Below are 27,770 nucleotides of genomic sequence, written 5' to 3'. Positions count from 1 at the left end.
GAGATAGGATTGTCTCCGCTCCCCTATTTTTTGCTATATCTTATTATTTATGTCACTTTGCAGCAAGTGCGATAACTCATTCTTTCTCATAAAAAAATGTAAATAAAATATTGATGTTTTGCCAATCAAGTTACTGATTTTCTAATGTACTGTGCACTACAACATGACGGCTAATAATTATTGATAAAGATCTTACTTGACAAAAGAACTCGAAAAAAGGCCAATAGTTCCCACTGCGGCACCAATAACTGCAGTCTTTCGGCATCCAAACATGTCTGTAAATACGCTGACCACAGGGGAGCAGAAGAATATCATACCCATTGATAAGGAGCTCACCCATGCTGCAGAAGAAAAAAACAATTAGAAACAAATGATATATGCAAATTGTGCTAAGTATTAATAGTGATGTACAACAAGTTAGTACATTTATTACAACTATGAGCAAATGTGTATCTCTGTTTAGGAAATATACCTCTATACCAGCTTCGGAATAAGAACCAGCAAGACTTCTGGGGTTAGATCAACTAAAAATGATCACGTAAAATTGCCTTTTCTGCAGCCTCTATATTTTACTACAGGCAATTGAATCTTTTGTGGTTTAGGCAACTGTCTGGTATCTAATCTCTAGTTCTATTAAAAAAAAGGCATTTTTTTTGTTGTTGGTTGAGCGCAATCTTTTTCCCAAGCACACTGAGCTCTTGAAATAAAGAAGTTTAGCCTGAACGGCGTCTTACAGGGTTTCAACTTTGGTGACTCAAGGATGCCAAAAAGATGAAAAGAGAATATTAAACTTGTGATCAGCACAAAAGTTCAAAATGAATTATGAATGAAGTTAGACATTCTTTAAAGTAAAACATTTCACAAAATGAAATATAGACCCACAATTCTCCAGCATATTCCTTAAAAGGGTTTTCCGATTTTATAAAATCTCTGCTCTAGGTGTACTCACCTTCCCCAGGTCCAGCACTGAATCTCCGACACTGCTCCCGGTGTCTTATTGTCTTCAGGCCTGACGTCGTGTCAACAGTGCTGCCGCTAATCACTGAGATCAGTGGCTTTGACTTAGTAGACGCAAGAGCCAATGAGCTCACTGATTGGCTGCAGTGCTGCCGACAAGCGACAAGAGATACCAGGAGCAGCAGCAGAGACTCAGCGCTGAACCTGGGGAGGGTGAGTTAAGCGAAGATTTTTTTTCTTGTCTGTTCTAAGCAAGCTACAGCCGGGGAAGGTATTTTCTAAAATCGAAAAACTCCTTTAAAGAACCATTTAGTCGAGCCGATAATTGGCTTGTGTAAACACAATGGCAATCATTTGTCAGCCAAGTCGTTCGCTCATGCTGACATTAAGATCATTATTATAGGTAGGATACCAACCTATGTAAAAGGAGATATGTTGTCAATAATGAGAATATTTTATTTCAACTGATTATACAATCGCTCTGTGCACATAGCATGCAATGTCAGGGGTTAAAGAAACCCAATAAAAAAAAAGAAATAAATCAATGAGTTCTCTTCATGAGTCAGCCAATTTAATGCTAAACTAAGATTTCTATTATTTTTAGTTTTAACATTAGAAACATACCTAACCAATAATATTACATATGGGAGTAAATAAAATAAGCAGAATAATCATAACTGGTTGTTTGAAGGTTCATATTAATCTTATTCCAAAGTGAATTAATTTAATTCAGTTCAGTCACCTGTCTATTTTAGCTGTAGAACAAGAAAAAAAGAAATGTGTGAACAATGCCTGATTATTGTAGAGTGGAAAACCTGGGTGATTCTCAACATCCACAATTCACTGTGGTGTAAGAATGCCAGGGTCTGTGCTTCTCCTGGCCAGAAGGTGGCACACTAACTGCAGAGCTGCTGGTACCATAACATATAACTCCCAGCAGCATCAAAAGTAAATAGGCAACCTCTAGTACCTCAATGAGTCCAGACACCGTGATATTGTGCACAATTATTGCACCCTGCAAAATTACACCTTTATTACATGTTTCATTCACTCCTCAGTTCATATTTGCAATTCAATGAATATTTTCAGTTAGCAGTTAATTTTATCGTTCATATTAGGGCTCTTTCACACGTCAGTGTGTCCGGTACGTGTAGTGACAGTTTCCACACGCACTGAAGACACTAACACACGCAGACCCATTCAAATCTATGGGTCTGAGCACATGTCAGTGTGTTTCCACGGATCGTGTGTCCGTGTGCTCCACATGCTGACATGTCCGCTTTTTTCCGGGTGCACGGTCCACAAAATGTCTTACGCTGAACACACACGGATGACATCCGTGTGTCATCAGTGTGACACGTACCAGCGCTGGAGGGGCTCATTCTCCCTGGCTCAGGGGGGGACATCTCCGGAAAGGTGAGTATAAGGATTTTATTATTTTATTCTTATTTTTACACAGGGACACTGCGGTAGCAGACTACTACTACTCCCAACATTGTCCCTTGCTCATGCTGATTACAGCACGAGTAAGGAACAATGATGAGGGACGCGTTCAGCACCCGGCGCTTGGGAACAGCACGAACTGTAGCGCTGATTCCCAGGCGCCGGTATGTGTGATCCTGATGCGGCACACGGGCAGCACACGGTTGTCAAACGTGACACACACGGACACATGGGACACGGATATCTACGGACGTGTGAAGCCACCCTTATAATCACATCCCGCTGCTCTTCCATTATGAATGGTTATTGCAGAGTTTTCATGTTTACTGCCTTAGGGCTTATTCACACTTCAGTATTTGGTCAGTATTTTGCATCAATGTTTGTATGCCAAAATCAGGAGTGGAACTTACAGAGAAAAACTATAATTGAAATATTGACACCTGATCTGTGTTTGGAGACACTCCTGACTTTGGCATACAAATACTGATGAGATACTGATCAAAATACTGATGTGTGAATAAAGCCTTACATGGGGTTGTATAGCCGTAAAAGAATCTGTCAGCAGGATTATAACTTCCAAATTATTTATATGCGTATGCAGTAGTGATGAGTGAGTATGTTTTGTTAACCCTTTCGCCGAGTATGCTCGGCTGAGCACTGAGTATTTATAGCGTGCTCGGGCTTTAAGTTTTCGTCGCTCGTGAACATGATTTGTGACTGTTTGACAGATTTAATACATGTGAGGAATGCTGGAAAAACAGGCATTCCTCATATGTATTAAATCTGTCAAATAGTCGCAAATCATGTTCACGGAACCACGAAAACTAAGCCCGAGCACTCTATAAATACTCAGTGCTCAGCCGAGCATACTCGGCGAAAGGGTTAACAAAACATACTCGCTCATCACTAATGGCCAGTATTTTGTCAGTATTTTACATCAGTATTTGTAAACCACATCCAGGAGTGGAACAATCAGAGGAAAAGTAGAATAGAAACACGTCACCACTTCTGTATTTATCACCCACTCCTGGTTTTGGCTTACAAATACTAATGTAAAATACTGACCAAATACTCGACGTATGAACGTGGCCTTAAAGCCGGACATCAGGTTTTAAGGGTACGTGTCCACGATCAGGAATAGTAGCATTTTGGACCCAGCTTATTTTCACTGCATCCAAAACGCTGCATTCTACATTACGCACTTTAAAAACCATGTGTTTTGGAACTATGCAGATTTACCGCATGTAATGACAGTCTATTGGGGAAAATACATACAGGGGACTAGCGTCTCTGCTATAGAAATTTACATGCTGTGGCTCGGAAACCTGCACCACTGGCAAGTTTACTTAAAAAGAAGCACAGTGGGCATGGGACTTCTATAAATCCCATCTTCTGTGTTTGTAATTTAGAATGCGTGTTTTGGACGCAGCAAAAATACGTTGAGTCCAAAACGCTGCTATTCCTGCATATACATACCCTAAGGCTGCATTCACACACCTGTGAGTGTTACCATCTGAGAGAAATGGTAAGCTTTTTTTCTCAGGTGTTTTCCTAGTTGCTTCAGTTTTTTTTCTTATACATTTTTCTTCACTGAAACCTAGACTGTTAAACTTTTTTTTATCCATTGACTCTTAACAATGGATCAGTTAAAAACAGATGAAACTCAGATGGAAAACTGAAATACAAAGTTGATCTTCAGCGTTTCATGTTTTATATTGATCCCCATAGACTTTTATGGCATGTCTGATCCACAGAACGGATGAGAATCAGACATGCTTTGAGTCTCAAGGACCGGAGACACAGATCCGTTATTAGAACGGATGATTTATGGAGCAATGAAACAATAGGTCCCTGTTTATGGCAGGAGACCCTCGGCCATACACGGACTGTGAAGCACAGGCAGACAGCTGAAATCAAAGTGTCTGTCACTACTTCATGCCATCATTAGAGTAAGCACCATAAAGGATTTGATGGGTTCACTTTACGCCGAGGCCCTTTTCCATTTTTGCGCTTTCGTTTTTTGCTCCTCTTCTTCCCAGAGCCATAACTTTTTTTTATTTTTCGGTCAATATGGCCATATGAGGGCTTGTTTTTTGCGGGACAAGTTGTACTTTTGAATGACGCCATTGATTTTACCATATTGTGTACTGGAAAATGGGAAAAAAAATTGCAAGTGCGGTGAAATTGCAAAAAAGGTGCTAAAACTGACATGCCGTTATGATTCTCCAGGTCATTATGAGATACCAAACATGTATAGGTTCTTTTTTAGGTAAGTGGTGAAAAAAAATCTTAAGTTTGTCAAAAAAAAAAAAAAAAAGTAGTCACCATTTTCTGAGACCCGTAGCGTCTCCATTTTTCGTGATCTGGGGCTGGGTGAGAGCTGTTTTTATTTATACTATTTTGGGGTAGATACGATGTTTTGATCGCCTGTTATTGCATTTTATTCCAATGTTGCGGCGACCAAAAAAATGTAATTCTGCCATTTTGATTTTTTTTCTTGGTACGTTGTTTACTGATCGGATTAATTATATTTTTATATTGATAGATCCGGCTATTGTGAACTCGGTGATGTCAAATATATGTATATATTTATTTTTTTATTGTTTTATTTTGAAAGGGGGGTGATTTGAACTTTTGTATTTTTTCATTTTTTTAAATATTTTTTAAAACTTTTTTTTACTTTTCACACATTTCTATAATCTCCATGGTTGACTAAAAGCTGCGATCATCCAATCACCTGTGCTACACACTGCAGGGCTCCAGCCCTGCTGCGTGTAGGAAAAATGTTCACTTGCTATGAGCGGTGCTCATAGTATCCCAGCAATGACAACCGCAGAAGTCTCCTGCAAACCCCTGGTTGTCATGCGAACCCATCGGCGACCAGCGCGCCGATGGGCAGGATTAGTGACACACTTCCTCAGTGGCCATGTTAAATGCAGCTGTTGGAGATTGACAGCGGCATTTAACATGTTAACAGCCGCGGGTGGATCGCGATTCCACCCGTGGCTGTTAAGGGCACATGGCAGCTGATCATATCAGCTGGCATGTGCCGGGAAAGATGCAAACTTAGCGCCGGAGCCCGCATCAAAGGGGGAGACATGGCATGTGCCATATATATACGATGCATGTCGTGAAGGGGTTAAAAAGAACTCTACAATGAGACCATAAGCAGCAGCCTCTAAAGATTTTTGTAATTGCTTTATTCCAATACAATAACATTTGAGAAATAGAAATTATTATTGACCAGACCTGGGAAAAGTTTTAATGTGGCCCACAGACCTGGACAGCCAAAGGGCTGGATTCAGTGGCTTACTGTCCCCCTGCCCAATGTCTCACTTTCCCTGGTATCTGCATTCTCGGAATGCAGATACCGGTGAACATAATGATGGAACAGGGAACCGTCAGTTCCTACTTCCATCACTGAGCCTCTGCATCTAAGAGCACAGCAGGTGCGATGATGTCATTACATGGTGTTAGTACAGAGCGCAGGCCGTAGAAGCGGGTAAACGAGGCGAAGTGAGTAACTGTTTTTTTTCTTATTCACAGTACATTGTGGGAAATTGTAGGAACATCACGCTGTACCCTAAGGTGCATGTTTAGGGACATCATGGTGTGCCCTATGGGTTATGTTTAGGGACATCATTCTGTGTCCTATGGGGTATGTTTAGGGGTTTAGGAACATCATGCTGTGCCTTATGGGGTATGTTTAGGGACATCATGCTGTGCCCTATGGGGTATGTTTAGATGTTTAGGGACATCATGCTGTGCCTTATGGGGTATGTTTAGGGACATCATGCTGTGCCCTATGGGACATGTTTAGGGACATTACGCTGTGCCCTATGGGGCATGTTAAGGGACATCATGCTGTGCCCTATGGGGCATGTTTAGGGATATCACGCTGTGCCCTATGGGGCATGTTTAGGGACATCATGCTGTGCCCTATTAGACATGTTTAGGGACATCATGCTGTGCGCTATGGGGCATGTTTAGGGACATCATGCTGTGCCCTATGAGGCATGTTTAGGGACATCAAGCTGTGCATTAAGGGTCATGTTTAGGGAGAAGATACTGTGCTGTATGGGGCATGTTTAGGGAGATAATGCTGTGCTCTAAGTGATGGGTGTGGGGACATATTTCTGCATGGGAGGCTGAGTGGGGATTTTATACTATATAAGGGGGCTGTGTGAGGACATTATAATGCGTGGTGGTGAGGGGTGCTTTGTGTTGACATATTGTGTGAGGGGAGGGACATCATACTGTGTGGGGACATCTAATATGAGGGGCTTTGTAGGGACATCATACTGTGTAGGGGGGCTTTGTGAGAACATACTGTGTAGGGAGCTCTGTGGGAATATCATACTCCGTTGGGGCCTCTCTGGGGACATCACAATATGTGGAGACATCATACAGTGTAGGCTCTGTAGGGACATACAATGCTGGGAGCTTTGTGGGGACATCTTGCCATGTCAGGGGACATTATACGGTGTGGGGAAATCGAGTGTGGGGGGCTCTGTAGGGATATCATACTGTGTAGGGAGGCTTTGTGGGTACTTACTGTTTAGGAGGCTGTGTGTGGAGCTCTGTGGGGACATCATACTGCATGGAAGGCTTTGTGGGGACATCATACTGTGTGAGGGTACATTATACAGTGTGAGAGGGTTTGTGGTGACATCATACAGTTTGAGGGGCTGTGTTGGGGCATCATACTATGAGGGGAGCTCTGTGGGGACATCATACTGTGTGTTGAGGACTGTGGGGGCATCATATTGTGTTGTGAGCTGTTGATTAAGGTACAAAGACTGAATAACAGGAGCAGAATAATATGCTGCTATATATAAACTTTAAAAAAGCAGTAAATTATGTTTTTTTATTAGCTGCTAGAGGGAAAAACATTTTACATGTATTAACAGTAGATGCAAGTCACCAAACGTAATTCAGCTCAATATTAAGTGCTAAAAATTGATATAAAACAATGAGCAGAATTAAGTATGGCCAGTTGAATCAGCCCTTCACGACCGTCAGTCTTTGACATGTCCCCTGGGAAAATTAATTGTCCACCCACCCCTGGTATAAACCATTCCTATAGGACTGCAGGGGCAATCTGGGAGCATTTGCTGACTTCCTCTCATCATATGACTGAGATGAAGGGTGATGACCATTTCTTTATTAAGCATTGTGCTACAGAGAATAAAGAATGCTACACATTCTAGGGGTCAATGTTAGACTTTGTCTTAAAGTTTTATGAATGTAAATCCACAAATACACTTTATTGTAAGGCACTGTGTCTCGTGCTTAAATGAATGGTAATAGTATCTTTCATGTCTTTTGCCCTAAGGCTAGTTGCTTGAAAATGGAATTTTACTAAGCTATGGCGTGTATCGCAAGATCCTGACCCCTACACATATCACAGAGCAAAAATGTGAATGAAAACAGCCGATGGGATTAATGAGGGTGTGGAGAAAATATAAGAGGCGTTGCTCTGATAACCTGCTGATTTAATGTGGTTTGCCCATTTAGAACGGCTGTTAATGTACATTGGATGTATAATATATTTATTTTGCAAAGGTCATTATCATAATTCCTAAAGTAAAAATATTTTTTGTACTGGGAGCTTAAAGCCCAAAGTTTATTCTGGCAGGTCAAATACTCAGGCTGTGAGATATACAGTAGAAGTGGGTGAAATAAAGTACAAAAAAATACTGCCATGTGAAAGTGATCAAATTCAGGTTATCCCATTTTTCTTGAGAACAGACAATTGTCTGCTGGGTCTTATAGACCCCATAGATATTAGAATATTGGGAGATCTCACATCCAAATCTGTTTGATTTGCCTACTAAAATCTAATTTCTAAATCCAGTTTAAGATAAATGCGTGTGAAAGAATAAACATAGTAATAAGAAATTTGAAGTATGTAAAAGCTGAGTATTACACTCGGCTATACTTGTATAAATAATTGCATTCCTTCCTGCACTTGGAGCAAGCATTATTAACACTGTGTACGCTGATGATCTTGTATTTTGTCTAGAAATGTACAAAAACAGCATTCTTGTATTCCAATAACTGCCTATTTGCATCCCACTGAGCATTTGACGCCCAGATGTCTTTAAGGGGCTTGTTCCTCTGTTCCTTTTCTCCTGCTGAGCTCATAGCATTTCATATGGTGAAAAGTCATTCCTGCCAGATGCAATATCTCAAGCTCAGCTCAACATTAATTACTCATATGGGATGCCGGGCTCTCAAACTTTGATGTAACCAACAGTGGTGGAGGAAATTCTGCACAATCTAATCACAGTAGACAAAATTATATTACAGATCAGTTTTTATGGTGTATACAGTTCTGTACAAAACTTTGCTGGCTGAAGAGCAGTACAATAATGACTGTCTGCAGGCAACAGTGAAGCATGATGGAGGTGCCTTGCAATTTTGGGGCCACATTTCAGCAAATGGAGTTGGGGATTTGGTCAGGATTAATGGTGTCCTCAATGCTGGGAAATACAGGTAGATATTTATCCATCATGCAATACCTTTAGGGAGGCATCTAATTGGCTGTATGTTTGGTGTCTATGTCCAGTTGCAGTATAAATTTGGAGCCAATGTCATTAATAACTATCTTCAGCATAAAGAAGATCAAGGTGTCCTAGAAGTGATGCTATGGCCTCCACTGAATCGGGATCTCAACATCATCGAGTCTGACTGGTATTACATGAAGAAACAAAGATTTTTGCAAGTTTACATCCACGGAAGATCTGTGGTTAGTTCTTCAAGATGTTTGGAACAAACTCCCTGCCGAGTTCCTTCAAAAACGGTGTGAAAGTCAAACTAGAAGAATTGATGCTTTTTTGAAGGCTAAAGGTGGTCACACTGAATATTGATTTAGATTCCTCTTTTGTTCATCCACTTAATATTTTGTTAATTGATAAAAAAAACTATTAACACTTTTGACAGTATTTTTCCCCACACCTGCATAAAACTGTTGCATAGTACTGTAGTTTCTAAAAGAGAAAACCATTAGATTATCATGTCATCTTCAAGATGTGGGCAACATGGCACATGAACATCAAGCTACTTCTCTGAGTAAAGTTCTTACAGTGCTGTCTCGGCCATGATATTGTGGCCATTATATTGCTTTTCTCACTATGGCATAGCTACCGTAATTAAGATTTTGTTTGAGCACCCATAATGCTATTCTAGGACAATTTTATCCAAAAAGAAGCAGCTTGCCATTCTTCATTGTAAATGTTGAACCAAAGGCTTATATATTATTTACAACCTTGATCTTGACAGAATAGGACGTATCGTGGAGATACAAATGAGTTTCAATAACAGTATTTTGTTAAAGTAAAAGATGAAGTCAGTAAATCCATTTCGATGCTGACAGCACATGACAGCTGATTTAACAGTGTTCAAGTACTGCTATGTACAGCACAGGCAGTCGGATGATCGCAGCTTCAGGTCTCCTAAGCGGACTAGTAAAAAAAAAAAGATTTTTAAAAAATAGGAAAAAAAACTACAAAAGTTCAAATCACCCACATTTGTATCTACCCCAAAATGGTATCAATAAAAATGTCAGCCCAGGTTGCAATTAATAAGCCATCACCCAGCCCCAGAACTCAAAAATTTAAATGTTACGAGTCTCGGAAAATGGCAACACAGGCAAAAACTTTTTTTGGACAAATTTTAGATTTTTTTTCATTACTTAAATAAAAAATAAACTATACATGTTTGGCATCCACAGGCTGCGTGCCCACGTTGCGGATTACAAGCGTATTTGCTGCGGTAATCCGCATCCCATGGTCCCCAATGAGAATCCGCAAGTTCTATGCCCATGCTGCGGATTTTTCCGCAGCGTTTATGCTGCGTTCAAAAATCCGCAGCATGTTCATTAATTTTGCGTTTCCGCAAGCGGAATTGCCTTATACAATGCAATAAAAAATGCAAGGCAATTCCGCATGTCGAAAACGCGTGAAAAACGTGCGATAAACGCTTGCGGAATTCCGCATGCGTTTTTCCAGGAGAGGACATGCGGAAATGAAGCAGAAATTTTCTGCTTCATTTCCGCAACGTAGGCACATAGCCACATACTTATACTGACCTGAAGAATCATATTGCTAGGTCAGATTAACCATATAGTGAATATGATAAATAAAAAAAAAAAACAACAGTAGAATTGCACTTTTTTTGCAATTGTACCGCACTTTTTTTTCCCCATTTTCCAACTCACTTTATGGTAAAATAAATGGGGCCATTCAAAAATCCAACTAGAAAAACAAGCCGTCATATGGCTATATTGATGAAAATATAAAAAAGTTATGGCTCTTGGAAGAAGGGGAAGAAAAATGAAAAAATGGAAAATGGACCAGGGTTGAAGGGTTTAAACAGCAGATGAGCTAATCAATTCAATGTGAATTGAATTTTTGACAAATTTTTAGGAATTAAACTTAGCAAATTTGAACAAAATGCCATTGGCTTTTTGCAAGGCGTCTAAAATAGCTACTGCCATTTTACAAATTGTACATGATTGCATCAGCCAAAGAAGGATCGCATGATCTAGGGCGTGTCCAGGCTCCCCCATAAGCACAGTCATTTAGGTGGCACTATCATAGCTTGAATAAAAGCAAAGGCAGGGAATGCAGCAGTCATTTTAGAATACATCTTAGTGTGAAGACATCACAGCTCACAGCTTAGCCAAAGCGATAGGTACTGAAAACCATAAAACACTAAAAAAACTGTCCAATTAGTGTGTGACAGCACTGCAGTGAAGAAGAAGTTGAAAACAGAATAGAATCATACACCTTTTTTCAGGGCAATTGGAGGCTTTGAAGTACTTTTGATTTGCGGTTAATGGTTAAATTACAAAATGAATTTCCTGTATATGACATGAATGAAATAATGAACTAATTCTGATGAATTAATTAATGAAAAAAGAAATGAAAACAAACAACCATAAGGTTAATTCCACTGTTGTTTATCTTCCAAGTATATTTCCACTTAAGAAAGCAGTAGCTAAAAGCACTGCACACAGTCCTAAAAACACAGTGTGACCCAACAAGATACAACAGCAACAGATGGCCGCTTTCACGAGTAATTGAAGGCTGGTTGTAGTGATAATGACTGGTCTGACTTGCTTTCTGTTATCTAAAGCGCTCATGAGTTTGGCACAAACAATATTAACTATTAATGCAAGTCTTTTAAGCTTATTAGAGCATATAGTATCTTAATTATTAACCTTGAAATATCCACAAAGTAGACAAATCCAGATCAACCTTTGGTAATTCATAAGACCTGTAAACACAGGGCAGTGCAGGGGGACTAATTGATAACCAACCGTAGCTAATGGTCCATTCACAACACTTGAAGACTGCTTATGTCCTGGTATGAGGTTCCCATTGCGCTTAGATCAGCACTACATAAGCCCACATGCTTATTCAGCTAGTATTTTGTCTAGAACAGAGGTTATAAAATTGGGAATAAAAATAACAATGATTAAAGTTTCGACACTAGAGTGTCTTAGTTCAGTAGACTGCATCTCACAACCTGGTCATATACTCAGAGGTAAAATAATGTAGAAACTGTGGGCTTCAGTGAAATAGGCTGATAATCCGGATTCCATTTGTAAATAGTTTCCCGACTCCCTCCTGACTGCAGATGTTCAAGGACATGGAAGGAGTCGGCATATTGGATCTCTGTAGGAAACAGGCTACTACCATTGGTGTTTTCTCCAATGTATTCTCTCCTCCCTGGAATTAATATGCACGCCTTGCTGAACTTGTTTCTTTATGGTAGATTCTGGAGAATAATATAATTTTATTCTTCAGTTCCTTGTAAAAAAAGAGTATACTGTAAACTCCACCATAAAATTGCCTTGAAGGTAGTTTCAAGACAGTCTTAGTTTCTCGACAGTTTTAGCTCTCCTTCTAAGAAATAGCCATAACATGTGAAATGCTCTGCGTGCATGCAAAATCATACTCTTCTCAGAAACCAGATATTGCAATGTGCTGATACATTTTTTAAATCCTCAAAGTTTAGCTTTCTAAGAAATAGAAGGCAAATGTAAATTGCACCGTTGACCACTTGATTTGTTTCCTGACAAGCTCAATTATTTCTGTTGTTCTCAACCTAGAACTATAGTAAATGTAATTCTTCTGAACAGAAACTGTAACCAGCAGTGTTTGTGTTTCCATATTTGTGTATGGATTAAGTCTTTGTTCTAAAGGGGAACCGAGTCATATTTCTGTACTGATTATCTGCAGATTTCATTTATCTTTCCCAATCAATTTTCCAGTCTGGCATCTATATCCTCTGGTAGACGTCAGTTTCCACTGATGTAAGGGTGACTATTCCGCTAATGCAATCAGTGATCTTTTTGTTCTACTAACTACTGACGCTGACCTCATATACACTGAGTACTAACATCCCTGCCTGACTCAGATATTCATTAAGAAATGTAAAGTATGTGTGCACTTTCGCAATATTTTTTTCTTTATTGCACTTAAAGCGATATTTTGGGTTCGCTCACACTTGGGTATAAATCGGGCAAGTGCAGTCCAATAAAAAATCAAATTGCACTCAGACCAATGTTATTCAATGAGGCAGTGCAGATCTGCGTGTATTTTCTCAGTTGTATTCAACATGAGAAAAAAATACTGTGATTTCACTCCGAAATCAGATAGTGTGAGAAAAAAAATCACATGGCATACGGGCCATCAGAATGGCATCCAATTTTTATGGATACATTCCAATTCTGTAAGATAAGAAACTGTAAATGGTCCTGGAAACGATTAATGGCTGCTGAGGAAAAAAAATGGATTGCATACGAATGGCACACTGATGACAAGTGAGAAAAAAATCATCCCACTATCCTGGATGAGAATGGGACTGGTACGCGTAAGTGTGAGCGATCCCCAAGGCCACGTTCTCACATTCAGTATTTGGTCAGTATTTTACCTCAGTATTTGTAAGCCAAAACCAGGAGTCAGTGAAAAATATAGAAGTGATTATATTAGAGGATTTGGGAATGTTTACTTGCAAAAGAGAAGACTGAGAGGATACTTAATAGCTGTCTACAAATATCTCAAGGGCTGTCACACTGTAGAGGGATCAGCTTTATTCTCATTTACCCAAAGAAAGACTAGAGGCAACGGGATGAAACTGAATGGGAGAAGATACAGATTAGATATTAGAAGAAACTTTTTGACAGTGAGGGTGATCAATGAGTGAAACAGGCTGCGACGAGAGGTGGTGAGTTCTCCTTCAATGGACGTCTTCAAACAGAGGCTGGACAGACATCTGTCTGAGATGGTTTAGTGAATCCAGCATTGAGCAGGGGTTGGATCAGATGACCCTGGAGGTCCCTTCCAACTCTAACATTCAATGATATTAACATATTTGATACTTAGTCCAAATTTTAGCTTTTGAGTTGACCCTTCCATCCAGTGGAGTAGTTTGAAGCTGGAAGGCCCCAATGAAAAATCTCCAACAGGACCCACAACTATCACAACTCTCACAACTCTCACAACTATCAGGCCTTTAATATTATGGCCTTTTGTATGTGTCAAGCGGACATTTTAGCCTCTTGTACTTCAGAGCCCCAGTTCCACTGCAACCCCTACACCCATTATAGGTGCACCCCTGCTCTCATCCCTCTTTAAAGATCTGTGAATTATTAGCAGGATATTAAAAGCATTTCTAGACAAGCGGTTTCCAATAAAATAACTTTGTGGAAAAAAAAAGTACAGAAGAGGTGACGTGTTTCTATTATACTTTTCCTCTGATTTTTCCACTCCAGGTTTTGGCTTACAAATACTGAGGTAAAATACTGATCAAATACTGAACATGTGAATGAGGCCTAATACTTGCAATTGGTTCTCTAGCGTTTCCATAAATTTGGAAGAGATTGTTGCCACAAATTTTTTTTACAGCCAATTTTTTTATTTGACATTGATTGAAATATCTTTGACAATATTCATTACTATCATAACTTTGGTATTTTCCTTGATACGATAATAAAAGTAGTTTTTGCAACAAAGTAATCTTCTAAAAACTTAAAGAGAATAAAAGTGTATCAGCGATAACCAAACCTACACAAATAGATAAACGCACTATCTCAAATGCTTAACAAAGTGAGCTAACATTTTCTGGGCACCCAAAAGGGAGTTGAAAAAGAGGTGAGCCAGATGTTACAGTGTAATATTTCCGATAGCATAGATATCTGAACGAACAGCCGCCCTCCAGTAACCAATTATTCAAGTCAAGAATATTTACAAGTAAGGCATTAGTGGCTACCTGCTGCCTATGTCAAATATTAACTGCTTATTATGGGAACATGAAAGCCCGGTCTACCTGCTGAGTTAGGCATCTCTGGTTAACTGGTAACTCACCCGTGAGTGTTTGAAGCCATCAATTACAACAGTAATTTAGGATAAACTAATACAATTACAGAATGTAAATTCTACTGCACTCACTGAACTGAGCTCCTTAAATAACCTTTGTCAAATGACAGTTGTGCTTGAAAAGCTGTGTTCTTACGTCACTGTGAATTATTATTAATGTCAATGTCATCATTCTTATTAAAACTAGTACTTTTCTAAAGGTCCATGTACACAGCGCTGCATTTTTTACATGTTTTTTTTTCTGTACACATTTGTCACAAAACCTAGAGGGTTTACTGATGGCAGCAATGAATGAGAATCCTAAAGCGTTATGCACACGTTGCTTATTTTTGACTAGCAGACTTGGTGCAGATTTAAATCTGCAGCATGTCAATTCTTTCATCAAAAATGCTGCAAAAACACACGTATTTTACACAGCGTTATTCCTGCCAAGAGATGCAGAAATGATGCAGAAATTTCTGAACCAAATACTGTATATACTCGAGTATAAACCGACTTTTTCAGCACATTTTTTATGCTGAAAAAGCCACCCTCGGCTTATACATACTTATATATACTTCTATATAGAGTATATACTGGTGGTGTGTGTGGGGGGGGGGGTTGCGGCGATGGAGGAGCGGGCAAAGGCAGTAGCCGCTGCTGCAGCTACCACGTGTTCCCGCTGCTAAAGAAAATAAATATTCACCCCTCTCCACGCCCATGGGAGTGGAGAGGGGTGAATATTCATTCTCCTTAATAGTGCATTGTGAGTAGCAGCTGCCGTTTCCTACTGCGGCTCAGCGATCCTGTGTGCCCGATATTAGAGAGAATGAATATTCATTCTTCTCCACGCCCAAGGGCATGCAGAAGAGTGAATATTCATTCTCTTTAGTAGAGGGCACATGTGATAGCAGAGCTGCCGCAGGAAGTGGCAGCTGCGACTTACACTGCGCTATTAAGGAAAATTCTCTCCTCTCCACGTGCATAGTCCTGGCGCGGAGAGGAGTGAATATTCCCGCAGCTCACCTTGGCGTCTAAGGGTGTATGGCAGTGATGTCATGCGCTGCTCAGATGCCGAGGTGAGATGCTGGCAGACAGGACGTCTACTGACAGATATGCTCATGACACTAAGGCTCTGTTCACATGTCCTCAGACATTCCGTTTGCCTGTTTTGTTTTAGGAACAGACAAACAGGATCAGTGATTTGTTGCATTAGTTATTGAAAGGAAAGCAAGAGAGCCCCATTGATTATTATGATCTCTGCCTGAGTTCTGTTTTTCAGAACAAGACTGTTTTTACATGTTAAGAAACAGACACCAAACCAACTCAAATAATCAGTGGGGCCCCTCTGCTTCCTAATGCAATGGATCACTTATTCCATTTGTGTGTTGCATGTCCGAGCGGACATATGAACACAGCCTTACAAAAAACCTGTTAGCTAAATGAAAGGAGCCGCATGTTTTATTGACATATTACAAGCGTATAGGTGCTCAGTACTAGATGTTATTTGCTTTGAAACACAATCTATGAGGCGGCACTGCCAGTCATGATCACAGCTCTGTTCCACCCACCTCTCCACCAATGAACTTTCACACTGGTCGATGTTCTGCTGATAAACCACATATGAGAATGAACTACAAACAGCTGAAGGCTGAGTCTGTGGGAGCTTTATGTAATATCACTACAAGTTATGTATACTTAAAAGCTGATCGAGGCAGTTTAGTCATTTTTCAAATGCATATCGCATATTTATTTGTTTTAAAAGTGCCAAAACTTAAAAGTACTTATCAAGAAGTTATCACAGTATTGATTGTTTCTACATTTTATATACAACACCTCCATAGAGCCATGTACCACAACTGTAATTTTCAGGACATCAATTGCACATAGAGTGAATTGGAGAAACGTATTAAAAGGAATCTGTCAGCAGATTTTTGCCACCTAATCTGAGAGCAGCACAATGTAGAGACAGAGACTCTGATTCCAGCAACGTGGCATTTACTGGGCTGCTTGCTCTAGTTTTGATAACATCACTGTTTTGTCAGTGGGAGATTATCACTAAAGGACTAGTAAACTTGCTGCTATGTAGTCTTTCATATTCATCAGCCTGTGTAAACAGAAAGCTGTTGATCATTGGTGTGGGTGGGTTATACAGACCAATTTTGAAATACCCTAATAGAGACCCCTGAGTTAAAGTTCTAACTGTCACTATATGAATGGTCATAACCATGGATACCTAAGCTACTGCAATGCCCTGCACATGGGGTAAGCAACACAGCGAATCAGAAGAACTATGCTACATTTTTAATTGGAGGTATTTACTAATATTATTATTGTTACACCTATGACATATTGGAGGTGGCAATACCCTTTTAAGGACAGCACCAAGTCTTCTAGGCAAGGAATGAACAAGTTGGTGACATATTGTCACATCTTTTTCCATTCTTCAAGAATGACCTCTTTTCAAGCCTGGATGCTGGATGTAGTGTGAAGGCTCGCTCGCATGACCATATAACATGGCCGAGTGCTGTTAGATGCTTTATTGGACAGCACTCGGTCCAATGTTGTGCCATGAGGAAGTGCAGATCTGCAATTTTTCCTACACAGCAAATCGGTCTGTGGAAAAAATCGCTGCATGCTGCGAGTAGCTCCAGAATCCAGCTCACATGCACCCATACAAGTCTATGGCTACGTGTAAAACATCAGACTGCACTCAGATGTCATCTGAGAGCAGTCCGACATCTGCGGACTCAGACAATGGAGAAAATGGAGAAATTGAATTTCACTCGTAAGTGAGTGTCATTAGCGTGATCGAGCCAATTTTATCACATGACAGAAGCATGTGTGACCCCGGCCTGATGCTCAACTTTTCTCTTCAGAATTCTCCATAGGCATTCGATTGAGTTCAGATCAGGAGACATACAGTACTTGGCCACTGAATCACTTTCACCTTGTTCTTCTTCCTCAGAAATGCAACAGTTAACTTAGATGTGTGTTTTGGACCATTGTTATGTTGAAAAAGTGCACTTCTACTAAGGGCAGTGATGTTAGCAAAGGGTCTGAGTACTTATGACCATGTGATATTTCAGTTTTTCTTTTTTAATAAATTTGCAAAAATTTCTACATTTCTGTTTTTTTTTTTTAGAGTGTACTTTAATGAGAAAAAATAATAACTTTTTAGAATTTACCAAATGGCTGCAATGAAACAAAGAGTGAAAAATTTAAAGGGGTCTGAATACTTTCCCTACCCACTGTACCTATACGTCCAAGGTCATTAAGGAGTTAAAGCCATCAGTTGCAAAAACATCTATCTTGGTCTCTTCACTCCTGAGTATAGAGTCCCTGTAGTGCAGTTCTATCTTTATTACATTTTTGTATCACTTTTGCTACAGTATTCTGACTGATAATTAAAGCTTTGCTGATCGTTTTGTAGCCTTCACTTTCTCATGTAAAGAAATTATTTCTTTCACAGATCTTGTGACATTTCTCTTCCATGTGGTGCCATTACTGACAGCATGAAATGGTAAGGATTTTTCATTGTTAAGTAATGTTTTATTATAGTCAATTGTCTACAGGACACCGGTTTACTGAATAACTGAACTTTAGCTTTGCTCTTAAGACTTTCATTGGGGTATACTCGTTTTTGTCAATATGGTCTTTAATGGATTTGTTATGGGAATTACTTTTTGGGGTGTACAAAATAATAAATCTAGTTTGCAATCAATGGTCCACATTTGTGGGAGTATTTTGTAGTTTGGTTGTAATGTTGATGCTGAAAGGAAATTAAAGGTTTTCTGACAAATGTGTTGATGTGTACTCATTTATGCTGAGCACTATATACAGTATCTCTGTGTGCCGTGAAATAAAATGAAAAATTAGCAAAGGTCATTGCAAGTTGCTGATCTGAATCCAGCAGTTATCCAGCCAATAACTGTAAAATCTTCAAAACCATGTAATGATTCAGAAATGTGGCAAGTATACTTCCCAGTCCTGTGATGCTGACACTGTAGTGTAAAAAATATAAAGTCAGCTTTCCTGTCATTGGGTCCTGACTACAGAATATGCAGTGTCAAGATTTGTCGCTGTTACGCAATGACAAAAGAGGAAACAAAGTACAAGAAGAAATAAATATATATACTCTTAGTTCTCATTCTACTAAAATGAATGCACTTGCCAAATAAACTGCCAAACTGCAACATAGAAAGGAGAGATCAACCGATTAACTACTCTTAGACATCTGTGGGTAGGATCAGATGAACAGATCAGTGTGCGACTAACGTGCAACCAATGTGCGCCACCTTCCTGACAGTCACTGTGGCTGGCAAACATAGGCAAATGCAAATAAATTGATTATGTCTTGTCCACCTATTTTTTGAACAACTGCGTGGTTATTAGGAAAAAATAATACATTTCCATGCATTTCCACATAATTTGGCAGCCGTGGTGTGGTGACTACTACTAAGGGACACACCTTGATCATGGGCTTCATGGGACCCTACACTGAAAGTCAAATCATCTGATACTTCGTGCATTTTCAGCCAATAATTTCTCATTTGTCTGTTACTCTTTGCAGTATTTAAAACTGCCATGTGCTGAAAAATTTTAGGGTGTATTTATACGAGACTTGGCTCAGTGGTCAAAAGTCTGATAAAAGAGTTCATAGTTTATGACATATTGATGCAGTTTAAAATATAATTTGCAACAGAAATTTCTGAATTTTTATTACGTTCTTTTCTCAAATAAATGCATCGAAAAGTGAAGGTTGAAGCAATTATAACCGAGCAGGCTGCAAATCTGGAGTAGATCCCAAATGCAGACAATTGCAAGTGTTTCTAATATACTTTTTCTATGAACGTTCCACTCCTGGTTTTGGCTTAAAAATACTGATGTCAAATACTTAGCAAATACTGCTGTGTGAAAGTGGTAGGTTAAGTTCCTACAATGAGTTTGGGGTGAGTTTTTTCGTTGCTCAAAAAATGCAGCGTTTTTCAGTTCTAGCAAAGGGAAAGGGATCTATAGATATCTTATGCTGCGTAAACTGACCTGCGGTGGATGTTTAAAATCCACAACGTCAATTTCTCTTGCGAGTACGCTGAGTTATATGTGTGGATTTTTACCACACATATGCGCATATGCATATTACACATTTTATGCGGAAAATTGCATAAATTAGATGCGGAATATCTGCAGGTAAAAAAACGCACATGCATTTTTAGTGCGTTTAGACTGTGGAAACTCACTCAAAATGCATGTAATCCACACATGACTGTATCAATAAGGTTTTCCCAAAGCCAAATACCAGTAAGTAACAAAAACAAAGCAGCTCTATGTAAAACATGACATACCGAAAAGAGTAAAAAACACAGCGTTAAAAACACATGTAAAAAATGCACTCAAAAACGCAATGGAAAATGCAAGTAACCTAATTTACCCAACAGGTGCAGAAATGCTACAGAAAATCTGTAACATTTGCACCCCAAGACAAAGCATTTCTTGGCGAAACGTGTGTTGGGTGTGCTGGGTTCCTGGGTTATTTGAAGGTAAATATGTGCTTTAGTTACTAAACCCTATATAAATATTTTTGGTTTTGTCATATGCATATTGAATAGACTGTGTGTGATTTGTACTTTGCACTATGCATTTATGTATTGTTGGTTATAAATACAGGTGATACACTGTCATTATGACACTTTAGTCCCTAATACTTACCTTATTTACTGGGACACACAGTTGGTGCATTTAAATATGACCAGATATGCATTTGAAGCGTTCGTATACATGCCATTATTTTCTCAACACATATGTGGACTCTTAGTACCTGATCCTTTTTTTTCTTTGCTGCTGTACAATTGAACTATATGCACTTTATTTTGATATACATGAATGTTCTTATGTACTTGCATATTTAAGCTCTCAGCACGCCTGAAGATTCATATAATACTGTATATATAAAAAATATATATATATTTTTTTTGTTGCACAATTAAAATATCTGCACCTTATTTAGACACACATAAAGTTTTTTAATGGTGTATTCATCTTGTGCTTCTAAACTATCTGATTGATCATTGTAACTAGTGTTGAGAGAATTTGTTCGGCATTTTAAATTCGGGTTCGGGGTTCTGGCTTGCTCGCGCCAAAAAATCGGCTCCGCCCACGAACATCTCTGATTTGCCACGCTGTAATGCAGATAACATCTGGCAAATCAGGGATGTTCATGGACGGAGACGATTTTTTGGCGCGAACAAGCCGGAACCCCGAACCCGAATTTGAAATGCTGAACAAATTCGCTCAACACTAATTGTAACCATTATCTTATATATATCTTTACCATTGTGTATATATTATTATCCAGGTATACCCACCAACTGTTTTTTCTGTGGCTGCTCACTGTTTTTTAATACATCCATTGATGTTTTTAACACTTTATAAATAAAAATTATTTTTATATATAGTCATTGTTCAAAGCCCTCCCTTCTTGGTGTATTTACCATCAATAACTCACCAAATACTCATTGTGGGAACATAGCCTAAGCGTGTATTAACACATTGCATATTTGTTACACATTTTCCAAGCAGATTTGCATTGGAAAATCAGAATCATATTGCAATACCGGCTGACAACATTTTAATATGTTGTTAAAAGTTTATCTGCACTCTGTCAATGTCCCTGATTCATAAAAGCAATTTCACCAGAATTCGGGTGTAAATTGTTTTGAAAAACTGCAAAATTCTGGCACAACTCTGAATTGCGCAAAAATTTTGCGACTTTTGGCATTTTCACATCAGTTTATCACAGATCCGCCAAAATGGGCAGGACGGGGTGCGACACCACAGCTCGTCTTATTCATGACAAGCTGTGGTGTTCCTTATGCCAGAAATTTTTTATTTTCTCCTATTTGGCTTGACTATCTGCTTCCCTTTTTTTCTAGACCCTTATCTCGTTTCCTCAATGAATTTTTTATTTTTTTTCTCCTCACTTCTTTGTCCCTCCATTTACCCGGTAAGACTAGAAATAACATGATTTGGGAGTATTGTATCCTTTAGAAAACTGGGCAAACTGATATTTTTTTGATTCATCTTTCGTGATGACTATTATATGACCGATGTAAGTGTCAATTTTGTTCTATTCTGTTTTTCACATATTATGCACTTTATTATTTTTTGATAGATGAAGGTCTTGTTTTGACTGAAACATCTCTTATTATTTTCTGCATTTTCCACAATAAATTAATTCATTCTGAACACATTTCATGAGTGCCAAGTGTCTTTTGCAATTCAAACATTAGGATCCTACTTGTGCTCCTTGGATCCAGAAGTGCCGTGCTTTTTCTCAAACAGAAATTTTACTCCAGTCAGGGCCTGAAATAATATTTCTGGCGTGGCTTATGGGGGCACGCGCCAATAGTCAAATACTCCAAATTCATGAAGCGCGGCATGCACCTGTTCATGAATCAGAAACGTCTGATTCTAGCGCAACCCATAGGGCACAGCATGATGTCCCTAAACATGCCCCTTATGGCACAGCATGATGTTCCTAAATATGCCCCTTAGGGCACAGCATGATGTCCCTAAACATGCCCCTTAGGCCACAGCATGATATCCCTATACATGCCCCATAGGACACAGCATGCTGGTCCTAAACATGCCCCTTTGGGCACAGCATGATGGTCCTAAACATGCCTTTTAAGACACAGCATGATGTCTCTACAATTTACCACAATGTACTGTAAAGCATTAAAAAAAACAGCTACTCACCTCTCCTCATTCCCCTGCTGCTTTGGTCAATGCTGTGTACTGAGGCACAGCTGCCGCTATGTAATGACGTCAAAGACTGGAGTACATCTCAGCTACCACGTGTGCCCGTTGCTAAAGAAAATGAATATTCACTACTCTCCAAGCCCATGGGAGTGGAGAGGAGTGAATATTCATTCTCCTTAATAGCGCACACTGTCAATTGCATCTCCCGGCTTCCTGCTGCGGCTCCGCGATCCTGTGTGCCCGCTATTAGAGAGAATGAATATTCACTCTTCTCCACTCCCATGGGCGTAGAGAAGAGTGAATAAACATTCTCTTTAGTTGCAGGCACAGAGGATCGCAGAGCAGCAGCAGGAGCGCAGCCACTGCTCTGTGCGCTATTAAGGAGAACTGGGTATAAGGGGGCCATGCATACCAGGATTGGGTCTGAGGGGGCCATGAATACCAGGATTGGGTCTGAGGGGGGCCATGCATACCAGGATCGGGTCTGAGGGGGCCATGTATACCAAGATAGGGTCTGAGGAGGCCATGCATACCAGGATTGGGGATAAGGGGGTCATGCATACCAGGATTGGGGGTGAAGGGGTCATGCATACCAGGATTGGGGATGAGGGGGCCATGCATACCAGGATTGGGGATGAGGGGGCCATGCATACCAGGATTGGGGGTGAGAGGGCCATGCATACCAGGATTGGGGGTGAGGGCCGTCTTCTGAATGCCCCTCATTACCAGCGCCTTTCTGACAACTCCTCCTGCCAGGAGAGAAAGAAATGGTAAATAGGCGTGGATTGGGGTGTGACCAGGGGCATGGCCAAAATTTGCAGCATGATCTGTCTCTCTTTCGCTTCTTCAAAAGTTGGGAGGTATGCATTTGTATGTGTGCTACTGCAATGCAGTCAGAGCAACCTGTATATCTATTTCTTTTTGCTAGGAGGTGATTGCTAGTTTCACCTTTTGCAGTATATATTTTGAGGAGAGTGACTTGCCTCAATATTGGCTGAGATGAGCACGCCTATCATCTGCCTGAACTGTTTTATTTAGATCTAGGTCCTACCTGCCCAAGGCACAGGAGAAGTGAATATGTTAGTGTAAGTTCACCTAGAGCAGTGTTTCCCAAACCCCATCCTCACGGCCCCCCACAGGTCATGTTTTCAGGATCTCCTTAGCATTACACAGGTGATTGAAGTATTATCAAGGCATCAGGAATTCTCTCACCTGTGCAATACTAAGGAGATCCTGAAAACATGACCTGTGGGGGGCCGTGAGGATGGGGTTTGGGAAACACTGACCTAGAGGTTGCAGGAACATGGGCTCACACAATTTGATCAGACTGTATACTAAATACATACTCCTTTAGAATACTGCATTAAAAGATTTTACTTGCCTGTAGAATTTATTGCTTCTCAACAATAGAAGAGCACTAAAAATATATAACAATAAACTACTGGCGGCAGCGGGCTGTCTAGGTCCAATTGTCATAGCTGGAGGCCGTTGGAGACCGATAAAGCGTGGTAAGGAAGTAGCATAGCAATGGTAAGGTGATTACTATCCAGTTATTTACAGTACATGCATTCTAAGTTAATGGTAACATTTCAAGGGGGTGGGCAACTGCTTTAATGCGTTTATTATGTTGAGTAAATCCATGACCCGTCCGTGAACATTATGCCAAAACTGTAACAAAGCCAAAAAATTCAAAAATATATTACTACCCGCTTCTTCCATGAAATGGTTTACAGCTAACCATTAAATACAGGAGGCAGAACTAAATTCTATTAGGTACATCTGGAAAGCATTTTGCCACATACAAGAATTCACCTTCCCCAGAGCAGCTACTAATAGGATATAAAAGAAACAGCTAAAAAAGAACATGTGGAAATAATCTTGTTTCTTTTAGGTATGTTTGGCAAAGCCTCTGCGCTTTCTGTGACTATCCCCACCCCCACCAATGTAAAGGAACAATACAATTCCAGATGAATATATAAATATATATCAAAAATAATTGTACAGGCTGAATGTTTCAAATGTGCAGCTGTAATCATATTTACATCATTAGATGTTGATCAGAAACTTAGCTGATCCTAAGAAAGCTGGAAAACAACCAGCATGGCAGCCGCTACATCTCCCACAGGGAAAATGTGCATAGTTCTGTGATTCAACAATCCAGAAGGAAGAACATCTATGGGAGCTGCTCATGCTCACTAGCAGTTGTTTCTCAGCCTTCTCAAATTTTGGATAGAAGCATACAGTATAAATGAAGGCTCTGATATGTACTTGAGATATCTTAATAAAACAAATATCATTGGCAGGCAGTCTTCTGTCTTTCCTAACCTGCATAGAATAATACCCCCACAAATGGTCCTCTATGCAATATGATGCCCCCACTGAGCCCCATACACACAGTATGATGCCTCTACTGTGGCTTCCACACAATAATTCCCCTTCACACTGATACCTCACACAGTATGATGCATCCACAGTGACCCCACACATTCTGCCGTGCCCTCACAGTTCACCACACACACACTGATGCACCCACAGCACCCCCCTACACACTATAATGCTCCCATAATGCCTCCCTCTTAGTTTGGTGCCCCTCCACCCTATTTTATCATTGCACTGGGTAAAAAAAAATATTCACCCAGCCATTTCCCGCATTGAGCGGCTTCAGGTTGTGCAGTCTGTGCCAGTTCAGGCTTAATGGTGCAGCAGGGAGCTCCGGGCTCCCTACTCTACCACTTTACTGTATCGTTGTCTTTAGGATGCCTATACAGTTGAAGTCATGAGATACCGCTGACCTATCTGTACAGCAAGACAGCTTACCAAACCCAGGATATGGGACTTTTAGAAGATACAGTATAAGAAAAATATACTGCAGTTTTTTTCCATAGGTTGTTATTTAGACCAAAAGAAAAATGGATTCAGCAGGAAAGAGTAATACAAGTTCTTCATTTATCTTTTTCATTCCATTATATTTCCCACTATGCATGAAAAACTGCAGAATTAAAAAAAAAACTGTGTGTGAAGACACAGAGGTTCAAACATAGTGTTTTTTTGTAGAAAAACAATGCTTTATTTCATTGAGTTTTTTATGCAGTAATGCAGTATTAAGAATTTTGATGGCATGTTTAGGGTCAGTCGTGTTTTTTTTTTTCGTTTTTTTTCTAAATATAACATTACTAGGTGTGTTTTTCTTCCCTTGGCCAGGTTCAGGCAGCTGTACTTCATAGTCCATATACGGATCACAATGCCCAGACTGACTTCGAGTTTCCCTATCATGATTTACAGCTCCATTTGTGCTGTAGTTTGGGCTTTACGGTCCATGTACGAGCTGTGAAATACAGCCATCTGAACATGGCCTTACCTATAGCTTTTATCTAAAGAATACCACAATCGCTTGTAAAAATGATATAAAAAAAACTGTTAAAATACAGTGGCTTGCGAAAGTATTCAACCCCCTTGGCTTTTTACCTACTTTCTTACACTACACCCTGCGTTTTAAATATTTTTGTAATCTGATTTGTGTGTGATGAATCAGCACTAAATAAGTTGGTGAAGTGAGAAAAAAATAGGCATATAGTAAATTTATGGAATCAAATAACTAAACCAAATGTGCATATGTATTCACCCCTTTCGCTATGAATACTTTATTTTCATATACTCTAAGTAATACATTATTTTCAAATACTTTCGCAAGCCACTGTATGTGGTCATTTAATAGAAGCAAATAAAAAAGAAACACATAATGTGTGTAAAAGAGTCCTTAGACTTATGCAGTACAATGTACTTTATGATCCTACAACACACACACATGCCATGTTCACAGACAGGTGTCAATAAGAAGTTAGCTACAGCAAACGACATAGTTAACAATCTATTAGCAGCAATGTCTAACATTTGGTAGCCATGACATACAACTGTTAAGGCAGATAAATGCAGGGATACATAGAGCTCTACAGGCTTATCTTTTCAGACTGACCCTGCACTTTAGTTAAAACCAAAACACAATGTTTAAAAAAATGAGAAAACGTTATCAGCTTGGTTCTGTACAGAAGGCAACAGAAAAATGTAGTTCAATGATTTTCAAATCAGCGTATCAACTGCAATATAGGATACAATTTGTTGTAGTGGTCCATAGCAGAACGTTCCAATATACAGACTATTATGGATGACCTTGAATCATTGTAAGTCAGCACATTCTTTAAAATACAGTATGTCAGCATATTAAGACACGTTTTGTTATATCCTAATATTTTGTTGCAGATTTTGACCGGCGATTTCTCATTTTTCCAACAAAATTTACAAAACCATTTTTTTAGGGACCACATCACGTCTGAAGTGACTTTGTGGGGCCTATCTGACAGAAAATGCCCAAAAGTGACATCATTCTAAAAACAGCATCCCTTAAATCCCCCAAAACCACATTCAAGAAGTTTATTAACCCTTCAGGGGCTTCACAGGAACTAAAGCACTGTGGAAGGAAAAAATTAACATTTTACTTTTCATAAAAAGTTTACTTTATCCCCAAATTTTTTAATTTTCACAAGGGTAACAGGAGAAAATGGACCACAAAATGCGGTGTACAATCTCTTTTGAGCATACCGATATGCCATATGTGAGGGAAAACTATTGTTTGGGCGCACGGCAGGGCTCGGAAGGAAAGGAGCACCGTTTTGACTTTTTGAAAGCAAAAATGGCTGTAATAGAGAGGGGGTGCCATGTCGTGCTTGGAGAGCCCCTGATGTGTCTAAACAGTGTAAATCCCCAATAAGTGACCACATTTTGGAAACTAGACCCCTTGAGGAATGTATCTAGATGTGTGGTGAGAACATTGAACCCCCAAGTGCTTCACAGAAGTTTATAACGTAGAGCCATGAAAATAAGAAAATCACATTTTTCCCACAAAAAATGTACTTTTAGCCCCAAATGCTTTATTTTCACAAGGGCAACAGGAGAAAATGGACCAGAAAATTTGTTGTGCAATTTCTCGTGAGTACACCTATAGGGGAAAAATATTGTGTGGGCACACGGCAGGGCTCGGAAGGGAAGGAGTGACGTTTGACTTTTTGAACGCAAAAATGGCTGGAATCTAGAGCGGATACCATGTCGTGTTTGGAGAGCCCCTTATGTGCTTAAACAGTAAAAAAAAAACACAAATGACCCCATTTTTGAAACTAAACCCCTCAAGGAATTCATCTAGGAGTGTACTGAGCATTTTTAACCTACAGGTGAATCACAAAACTTTAT

At 39.6% G+C, this 27,770-nt stretch overlaps 1 protein-coding gene across 1 annotated transcript in view; it reads right to left on the bottom strand.

Moving 5' to 3' along the window:
* The window catches only part of SLC16A10 (solute carrier family 16 member 10), a 93,970-nt gene that overhangs the window by 25,557 nt on the left and 40,643 nt on the right, over positions 1 to 27,770 (bottom strand). Inside the window, exon 2 of the mRNA XM_073675861.1 lies at positions 197 to 341. Within this exon, the coding sequence (XP_073531962.1) occupies positions 197 to 341 (145 nt within the window). The remainder of the gene's footprint in view (positions 1 to 196; positions 342 to 27,770) is intronic.

Source organism: Phyllobates terribilis, unplaced genomic scaffold (assembly GCF_046119375.1).
Source record: "Phyllobates terribilis strain yellow unplaced genomic scaffold, ASM4611937v1 Scaffold_3__8_contigs__length_932513732, whole genome shotgun sequence".
NCBI classification, from domain to species: domain Eukaryota; kingdom Metazoa; phylum Chordata; class Amphibia; order Anura; family Dendrobatidae; genus Phyllobates; species Phyllobates terribilis.
The sequence above is the reverse complement of the archived record's forward strand: the minus strand, read 5'-3'. Positions and strand labels throughout refer to the sequence as shown.